This window comes from Mus caroli, chromosome 15 (genome assembly GCF_900094665.2).
Source record: "Mus caroli chromosome 15, CAROLI_EIJ_v1.1, whole genome shotgun sequence".
In the NCBI taxonomy this organism is placed as follows: Eukaryota; Metazoa; Chordata; class Mammalia; order Rodentia; family Muridae; genus Mus; species Mus caroli.
Window position 1 is genome coordinate 57,831,479 of NC_034584.1, and position 10,159 is coordinate 57,841,637.

General features: G+C 49.1%; 1 protein-coding gene across 1 annotated transcript in view; it reads left to right on the plus strand.

The window, feature by feature from the left end:
- LOC110310057 (gasdermin-A-like) overlaps positions 1 to 7,589 on the plus strand; it is a 73,057-nt gene extending 65,468 nt beyond the window's left edge. The window contains exons 2-9 of the mRNA XM_021182771.2: positions 56 to 242; positions 855 to 1,029; positions 3,508 to 3,613; positions 4,851 to 4,898; positions 5,490 to 5,665; positions 5,993 to 6,134; positions 6,570 to 6,643; positions 7,299 to 7,589. Coding sequence (XP_021038430.1) covers positions 56 to 242; positions 855 to 1,029; positions 3,508 to 3,613; positions 4,851 to 4,898; positions 5,490 to 5,665; positions 5,993 to 6,134; positions 6,570 to 6,643; positions 7,299 to 7,589 — 1,199 coding nt within the window. The remainder of the gene's footprint in view (positions 1 to 55; positions 243 to 854; positions 1,030 to 3,507; positions 3,614 to 4,850; positions 4,899 to 5,489; positions 5,666 to 5,992; positions 6,135 to 6,569; positions 6,644 to 7,298) is intronic.
- Positions 7,590 to 10,159: the final 2,570 nt, after the last annotated feature.

Here is a 10,159-nt window from a genome sequence, read left to right on the forward strand (position 1 = left end):
CAACCTGGCTCCTTACCTTGCCAGGCACCTGTAGCTTTCCCTTCTCTCTCTGCAGAGGTGAACCACAGCAGGCCCATCTACACCTGGGAGAAGGAGGCAGGAGGATTGACAGGGGCTCTGAGCCTGAGCACTGGGCTGCAGGGCCAGGTGACCGGAAGTGGCAAGACCACCCGCCTCTCTGCCTTGGCTGTGCAGACACTCTGGGTCTCCCCTTGCACCTGGGAGATGCTGCTAGAGAAGAGGTGAGAGCCAGGAAGGTTTGTGGGCAGCTGGACTCCAAGATAGGTAGGATGGCCACAGTAACTCCGGGTATAAGGGAAAGCCAAGGATGCAGCCAGTCCACAGCCTGGGAAGACCNATGAGACAGTAGACCCATGGGAGTGTGCCCTAGGCCCACATGCAGACTCGGAGACTCAAGCCAGAAGCATCCAGAGCCAGGAAAGTAAACTAAACTATAGAAGTGTGTGGCAACAGGGAGTGGTGACAACTACAGCAAACTGGAGACACCTGCCTGAAGCTGGTGGATACTCCGTTGCTGCCAGGTTTCCCAGGTTAGCAATTTGGGACCCTTTCATCCATTTTAATATTATCTCCCAAATGTTTAAATCTCATGTGGGNCTATGTTTGGACATCTGAAACCTTGAAGAGAACTTTTGCTGGCTTTCCTCAGTTTCCCCCTTTTCGGTTGACTGCCACTCACTTTACACAGCAGACCTCTCACCCCCACACAGGCCAGCACATCGTTTCTCCCTAGCTACTGAGATCAGTGCAGAGAGCACCAAGTCAGGAGGGACTCCCCAGCAGTGCAGATGCCCCTCCCAGCTCAGATCTTCTCTGCTTTCTGTGCCTTCCAGGAAACTGAGGTCGCCTAGGCCCTCCTTCCTCCAGGAGCTACAAAGCCGGAAGGAGAGGGAGAGTCTATACGTGGTAACGGAGGCTGTGGAGACCCTGCAAGATGCCATGCTTCAGAGCCACAGCCACATGCTAGGAGCTGGGCAGCTGTCCCTCCTACAGCTGGGCCATGGTCAGGTGTGCATTGTGCCAGAGTGGGCCAATGGTGGGCAGTGAGGTTGGAAAAACGGATATCATCAACTTCATGAAGATGCTCTATCTAGAAGTCTCCCTACCCTGAAGGGGAACCCAGGCCTTGGAAGATGACATGGTCTCAGCTCTGCCTGCANAGGTTTTANTGAGGCTTCTCATGTTCACACNNCAGGGTCCCCTCCTTCCCTCTGTTTTGAATCAGGGTCTTAATATATTGCCCAATCGGGACCCAAATGACCTCCTATGTCTACCTCCCAGGTACCTGGTGTTACAGATGACACAGTGTAAGCCCCTATGCTGTTATCATGGGTCTGATATCGCACACAATCACTGGTTTTGTTTGAGTTTTTCCGGATGATTCTTGCATGTGACCTTCACAGTAGGAAGATTTGCACAGGTGGTTANAAGCACCCATTTTTAGGTCATTTACTTCACCCCTCACAAGGGAAGGCTGACATCACATGAACATTCTAGGTTCTGGGATGCTCTGCCTCCCACCTGTTAGCTGCAGGCCCAGGTTGCTGATCCCCTAAGCATGCCCAGGAATGCATGTGCCTACAGGTAGGTACCACTTTCAGAGAAAGCCTCCCTCCCATGATGGAGTACTGCCTGTAAGCACTCAACAGACCTCATCCATTCCTCCCGATGATTCCAGGAGCTGTGTCTGTTAAGTCTGTTTTCCAATCTGAGGAAACCAGGACACAAAGAAGCTCTTTGCTGAGAACCACAGCCAGTGAGAGGTGGGGTTCAAGTTCAAGTCTGNTATGTGTTTTCAGTACACATTTGGTCAAGCCATAGGACAGCAGCATAGCCTGCAAGTGCTGACGCTCATCACATGCCTTCTAAGCACATGTTCCCCAAGGAGAGCGATGGTCTTCTGACCCAGCTCATGCAATGGGGCAAGCAGCTGAGACAAGGACCGCATCTAGGAAGTAAACATTTATTGCTGATATNGTTAAGGGGTCCAAGGTAGATCCAACACAACTCAAACACTAGGCCTACGCAGAAAAGAAAGGTTTATTGTAATCAGGCCAATAGTGATGGATCAGGGGCAAAGAACAGTCTCGTGAGCTGAACTGCAACCAGAAGTCAGAATGTTATAGAGCTTTTAGGCTTGAAAATCACAAATATCTGTGCCGACTTACAGTTACATTTTCCAACAATCAGGATCAGGGTTAGAGGAANCATTTATTTGTGGTACATTTATCCTGTTGTTATTGGTTGGCTTATTCCACTGTGGTGTGGTAGCTTGCCTACCTTTCATACCTCAGCTTGTTAACCAGGATGCTACTTACCTGGTACACGTCTCTTCCTGCCAAGCAGATGTCAGTTACCCAGGAAGGTCTTGGGAACTTAAACTTTATTTGATTCCTATCCAAAATAGAAGTTTTATTCAAAATGGCTTCTGTTTGGTTCCTTCTTACAATATCGTGATCCGTGGAGATACTGAATGTCCTAAGACTGGGTTCTAGAANAAGGTGATCAGCCTTCCCAGATTGCCAAAAGTAGGGTTTCCCCAGGACACAGCACTTAGTGCCACAACTCAGAATCCCAGGAATTCCAAGACCTCCAATTCTTTGCTGGCAAGTAAAGGGAAATTAAAAAACAGTATTGACTGAAAAGAAGAAAAGCATTTTGCCCTTTCACAAAAGTCCAGACAGGAGCCAAAAAGCCCCAGTAGTACTACACACAGTTTTAAATGATCTGTTCTTTCTTTTTTTCCATTCTGTCATCCAATGTGTGGCTCTCACCTCATGTGTCACATGGTTATGGTATCCAGTTATCATATACATCGCACACCACACAACAGAATGGGGAAGAAATTCTTCGTGTGTCCTGTCAGCCAGAACTTGGCTTTGTGGCCACATCTTGCTGCAGGGGTGACCTGTATCCAGGATAACCATGTTGCCTGATGAAAATGTAGTTTTATTACGGTGCTTTACATAGTACTTGCCTTAGAGAGAAGGCAGAAGGCTGTGACAATGGACAAACATCATAAAAGTCTGCCTTTCAGGGCCAACTTCCTCCATGCCTTTACTGCTTTAAGCCCTAGTTGCCAAGTGGAAAATGGGTGAAAGGGGCTTCNTGGCTGTGTGGAGTATAGATAGACCAGCCATATCCCTGTGCCTACACCTCAGCATTTTCCAAGTGAGTGTCCAGAAAGGAGTGTAACATATTTAATAGGACAGAGTGCGCTAGTGTCTCCATTGTGTGATTTCTTAGAACTTGACCAAACCAGGTCCATGCCTTAGATTGTTTTCTAGAAAGACCATTTATGCAACCATAGTTTGTGTCCCTGCTGCACATAGGCGTCTGTCTGACCTCACTTTCACCTACCTATCAATCCAGCCCTCCAGGAATCTTGTCATCAAGACCCTGGTACTTTTCCTGTCTGCCTTAAAGCTGTAGCTTCTGGAGGCAGGATAGATAGCTGCTGTCCTTTTCTCCCTGCCTCCCTNACAGGTACAGGGGCAGAGTCATGTGGACACAGAGAAAATGGTGAGCATTCCACAGGGCAGCTTACTTGCCTACAGGGTTCTGCAGTTGGTGGTGGAAGAAGACGGCTGGGGTAAGCCTATTTATCCCTGCACCCTACCCTACCCACCCCCTACCAGCAGACAGATACCAGCAAGTAGTGAGGAGCAGAAAGACAATCTCCTCCCCTGTCCCAGCAAGGAGTGAGGAGCAGAAAGACAATCTCCTCCCCTGTCCCACTGGCTGAGCAGTATGCAGCTCAGGACACCCAAAAAGACTTGATTTTTATGGAATTCTGCTGCGGTCATGCTGGGGAGGCTGAAACCCAGCTTGCCCCTGCCTGCCCTGCAGTAGGGATGAATTCTACCAAAGGACTCTTGTTATCCCATTAGAACAAAGACTTTCTGCATATCTGTAGTCAGACAGTGAGCAGAGAGACACAGTGGACCTTGCTGCCCCTATCCATGTCCCAAACNAGAGACACATCTGGAAACTGCCTGGATGGTACTATCTCCCAGCACTCACTCTGGCCACTGGAACTCTCTGCTTGGCTTTGAAGTGGGAGAAGGGGCAAATGGAGCCAGCTTGAGTCTCTTGCCTCTGTGTCACTGATAAACGGCTAAGCACTTCCCAGGTGCAGCTGGCCCCTATCCTTCGAAGAGAAACATCCTTGGGAAGACTCGGGTCCCACATTCAGATCATGAAAGGGCGGTAATGAGAGGTCACAGACAGCGATAGCGAGCCATAAAACACACACTAGTTCCTGAGAAGCACCATCACGATACTCCTTAGGTCAGAAGAGTCCCCTCCCAGCCATGTGATTCACCCTGCTGCAGGAACAAACAGGCATCCTGTTTGAAAAATGACTTGCCTTGTCACCTTCCCCTTCACCCTAAATTCCAAAGAATCTCAAACTATGCTTTCTATAAGTGCCAAGCCTTTTAGGCTCAGGGTTGCACCCCTGTCCTGCACGGTGGGAAGGTATGCAATCTGAGTCTGGCTCATAATGATAAAAAGACTCTTATGCATAATTGCATCGGGCCTAGCAGTTCTTGAGCTCTCCTGGGGTTCCTGGAACAGGGGACACAACCCTTCCTTGTCCCCATGGGAGGGTAAAGCCTGAGTTCTGGAGCCAACCATTGTTACCCAGTGCCCTGGCCAAGCCCATGTAGCACTCCCTGTTGCAGGTTGTGGGCTGCTTTAGGATGCCCTGTAGGGTAACACTGCAGAGTCCCAGTCCAACAGGCCAGCAGTGCAGATGCAGGCTCTCTGACCAAGTGTCCTGCTTCCTCTTTGGTTTGTTTGTCCTGTCCCTGCTTGGTCACGTGAAGCTGTCCTTTACTTCCCTGAAAGAAAGCTCTGCAGGAACGCAGGGGTGGGTGAGTGACAACCAAGGTTGGTGACTGCCCTGATATAGTTCTGTGGGTCTCCAAATGCTATGTGGTGTCCCTAGGCCATTGTGGAGGNCTCNACCTGAAAAGGTAGAGTGAGCCAGAACTGCCAAGAGAAATGCCCCATTGGAGACTCCTAACTGTCCTAAGCCCTGGTTCCCTCTCTGAATACAGAAGTGATGCTTGTCTCTCCAGCCTAGAGGATGAGAGCTGGAGCCTCAGAACCAGGGATCCCAGAAACAGAGGAGTCTAGCAGCCCTGGGAGAGAAAGCTAGGACACCCTTTGTTCTTTCCATGGGAGTAGTGTAAAAGGGTAGAGGAAAAATAGGAAGGCAGTGACGTGACAGGTAGAAAGGGTGCCTGAGATCTGTAATTGCCTCGTGTGGACAAGACGCCCTGCAAGTGTCTGGTGAAGGTCCTCAGAGGGAATGAGGTAAGGATATATGGCACCTTTTGTGTGAGGGAACTGCACAGGGTCACTCATGTGCCACTGGATTTCCTGGGGAAGCTGGGAACAGAGAGGATCCCCAAGAAGGTGACTGTCACAAAACTAAGTAGCTGTCCATCTGGTCTCTACAGGTATAGCCTTCAGCCAGGAATCAGGAGAGGAGTCTAACTTCCACAACTTGCGAGACCAAGTAGATAGCCAGTTGCAGGACCTGGTCACACTGTCCTCAGAGCAACGGGACACATTGCTGGGTGCCCTCCAGGGGCTACTACAAGAACACCAAGCACTCCAGGAGCTGGAGGACACGGTGATGGACCTACTTACTAGGCTTGGGAAAGACCCCAGATCCAGGCAGCCAGGGAGAGGGCAAAGTGGTCATGAACAGAGCTCCACTGAGGCTCTCACACACTCTTCTGAGAATGTAAGGCAGGGCTCTGTATGGAATGTATCAGACCCTGAAATCTAGACCCTCATTAGCCCATCCAGTTAGGAAGAAGCTGGTTCAGCTAAGCTCAAGGCCAGCCCCAGGCTCTTTACACACTAGTGGGTTCCCAGAGGCAGGAACAATTCGTTGAATGGACAGGGGCATTGAATGCATGGACAGGGACCTCTTCCTAATACCCTTTTCCTGCAGCTGGAACAGGCTCTGGATACAGGGCTGCTGGTACAGCTGGAGGGCCCTGGAGGCTGTGTTTTAAGCATCCTCAAAGACTCTACAGGCAACTTGTCATGCTCAAGAAGTATGGCTGTCTTCTTCATTCTTGGAGCCCTAGCAGGTAAGAGGAGGGTCAATGACTGAAGGCAGATCCTGAAGGGTGAACGAGAGGGAGGACCCCATGCTGAAGCTTGGGCTGCTAGGATGTGATGCCCTGGGTCTAAACTAACAGTATGAGCACCCTTGATCAAGTCTTCCCAGACCCTGGTTAATCACTATTGGTCAAGACTACTATCGGTAGAAGAGCTTGTATGTGTGAAAACCCTTTGTGTCTGACATCCGTAGGCCAGGTAGGCTGTTGCAGGGTGATATAGTTTCTACCTTTTAGAATCTTTTGGGAAAGATAATTCCAGAGGTACCAGAACTAGCAGTTTCTCCTCAAAAAGGACTCCTGAGATGCAGCCCTCTCTCTATTAGAGCCCACAACGGAGGACACAATACAGAGCTACCTGGGACCTCCTGTACTTGGTAACCCCCCTTCTCTTATGTCTCACAGCACTGAGTGAACCCCAGCGTTGCCTGTTGGCCCAGTCCATAGAGAGACAAATCCTATGTGAGGAACTGGAGCTGGTGAGAGCCACAAAGAGGGGGTACTAGAGTGCAGGGAGGTACAGGGAGAGATGTGGGACAGATGGAGCAGCTTTGTAGAAAGATCTGATCGCCATTCCTCGAGAGCCTGTTCAAAGCTTATTTGTACAGCCCCTACTCAGAGGGAGCAGGCTCTGGGTCTGGCCTTGCAGCCTGTAGCTCTGAGCAGTCTCTTACTGGGGTTGCTTTGTCCCGCATCCTGAAGTACTTTTACACAACCATTTTCACTCATGCTCTCTGCCAAGTCTGAGAATGTGAAGGGTAAAAGGATGTCCCATCCAACTGACCCCTCCATAGATGGACAGTATTGGAATGGGCTCATATATTTCTGGAGCCAGTTCCTGGAAGTCAACAGCTAGAGTGGTGGGCAGCCTGGCAGAACAGCAAAGGCTGGAAGGCCCTGGGTAGTGCTAGGGAGGCTTCACTGCAGCCAGCAGCAGTCTAAGGGCAGTGTGCACCAGAATGGAAATGGGGTTGCACACCTCCCAGGATCAAGGGAAAAGTTGCATAAGCATAAACCCCCAAACCACAACTGGCTGTGGACAGGAAGCAGAGGCCCCTGGCTGCTGATTGAGGGTAGATGCCTCCACCCAAGGCCTAGGTGGTCCCTACCATCCTTCTGAGTTGTTTCTTGCAGGTGGCAAGCATCTTGGAGCAGAACTGTAATCAGGCGGAGGAAATAACCTCTCCTCTCCCGACAGGAGTACTCTGTGCTCTGAAGAGTGAGGACGTGGTCCTCATCCTAAGCCTGGTGCAGGGCTGTGGGCTGGAGCTGGAGCAGTCTGGCTGCCAGCTCACCTGGGACCCTACAGCAGTGCCTCAGCTTTCTGCACTCTATGGGTGCCTCACAGGGCTGCAGCTACTAGCTGACCCACGTCCTGGGCTTTCTAGGACAGTGTCTGAAGAGGAAACACTGATTTGTCCCTAAGGTCTCATCCAATCTGATGCCTGGCAGCCTAGGATGTCACTGACCCTCACTAGTGGTCACAGCTGATGACACGGTTCCACCAGGAGGCCCCACACCACACTTTAAGACTGGTTCCAAACATCTGAAACACCTATTCGAACAATATCCTGAATCAGTGTTATTTCTGAGCAGTGCAGGCTGCCTGTAAAACATTTTGGCTGTGTATCTTAGGCAGCATAGTCCCTTCTGTGCTCAGGTAAACTCAGCCATTGTAAAAGGAGATTTGTGGTAATTCCCAGGGCACAAGAACTTCCTAAATTATATGTGGCATGCCTACAAGAGTGCTGTTATTGTATGGTGGAAGATGAGTGAGGCCACACGGAGAAGTAGCTTTTGTGGGTAACAGGAGCTGTCCTGCCGTGCATTTCCTGCATTGACCTTCTTTGTCCCACCGGAAACATGACAAGTAAGACAAGCTGCTCAGGTTCCAGCCAACTGCACCCAACGACTATACAATGTCAGAGCATGGGATAGAGTCAGGAGAAAAGAAGAAATGAGAAGGTAGACTCTTCCCTAATAGACCAGGCTCTTCCCAGTCTTCCTTTTAATTGTGTAGTACCTGAGTTAGTCTCAGCTTCTCCCCTACAAGTTTCTTCTGTTTCTGGTAAAACCTATATTCTCCAACAAGGGTGCCCCCGGCCACCATGCATGTGTGGGATCTTTACAGAGATGGAAGGTGGAACTCTGGGAAGTCACAGATCAGAATAGAAAGGGAACTAGAACTTACCGTATGGTTCATCCTCTACTTGGGCTATCCAGCTGTCTTTCTGCATACCCCTTGCTTCTTCCCCAGGGCCTCTCATGCTCCCATGGGTTGTCCCTCTTCAGTCTAATAACTTCCTCAACCCATTTCCCATTTCCACCCATACTTCCAGGCACTCAGTCTATTCTCCGCTTTGGCCCTCATTGCCCCCACATTCAAATCACATCCTAATCTTGGTTGTTTTCCACACAGATTGCCTACAAACTCACGATCAGTTTTTGCCTCAATGATACCAACTGCTTAATTGGCCCCTGCTTCTGTATCCTGTCTCTTCTTGAGGTAGCTGGAATGAAGCCTTTCAAATAGATCCTATCTCTTTCCTTGGATGCCTTAGATAGAGGCACAGCCTGTTTCAAATGGCCTCAAAGGCCCTGTGTTCTGCTCCATTCCTCTTGGCTGTACCTCCCCTCTTCCCTTCAGCTTCAGATGTACTGGTCTCCTGTTGTCGGCTATTGGCTGCCTTCCCCAGGTTCCTGCTCCACAGAGGGCTGACATCTCTCCTTCCTGTCTTGGCTCACAAGATAACTTTATAATGAGCCCTAAGTTGCAAACTGCCTTTTCAATTCTCTGAAGCTTTCCCACAGCCTTTGGCATTTTCCATGGTACCATATCCCTAGTGTGCTAAAGTCAAAGCACTGGGAATACAGCAGTACCAAACCAATTCTTAGGAATGGAGAAACTGACCACCCAGAAAAGCAGGGAGTGAGCAAGACTCTCATGATCACTTCCTTAACTGTGTTGGATAAGAAATAGCAGAAGGTGGTAATTGGAAGAAACAGCATTCAAGGAGATGAATAGCCCCTGAACCTATCAAGCAAACCTATCAAATGGCTCTGCTTCCCTAGCAGGAATGGATTGTAGGGTAGAGATATCTCAGAAGATTAGAAACAGCCTCTTTAAAGCCCTCACTATCCTCAATAACAGAGGTCCTAGGCTCAGTTCTCAGCGCCCACTCACAACCATCTGTAACCCCAATTTCAAGCCCTCATCTGGCTTGAGTATCAATGCACGTGGTACACTTAATGCAGGCAAAATACTTACACACATAAAATCCCATTTAAAAACAGTTAAGATTCATACCTTAAAATGCCAAACATGCAAACAAGTAGACTCGCCACTTCTTTAGAGATTAAACTTTCAGGTGTAATAACCTGTACCTTGGTTGGGTATGTGCCTCGAGGCTCGGTAACAGAAGTACTAACTCTATAGTAGTACCAAAGCAGTACCAACTCTTGAGATGCTCATGAATACCACACTACTTAACAAAGAGATGGCAGCCTCAGTGGCATTACAGTGGCTCTAGGAAAACAGGCAGCCCAGGCCCACTTAATTTACAAAAGCTGTACTATTTTTTCCTATACTATGGAAATGTCTTTAGGACTTCTCAGAAAATGTCCTCCTTATACACCCAGTAAACTCATCATCTTTGTCATCCTAGGTTAGCTGTGGCTAACCTTACTCACCTAAAAATGGTTTGTTTTCGTGTTCCATGAAGCAACAGCTCCCTCACTGGAGCTTGCCACTTACAAGACTGCAGGAACTGGGCAAGTAGCTCAGTGGTAGAGTACTTGTTTAGCATGCAAAAGATCCTGGGTTCCGCCTCACAAATACTGCAAAATGCTAAATTTTTTAAAATTGTGTTTTAGAGATCTGGTGAGATAGGTCACTAATTAAGAGAACATACTGCTTTTGCAGAGGACCCATGTTGGGCAGCTCCTAACTACATCTAATGCCAGTTCTAGCGGACCCAATGCTTCCTTTTGACTTT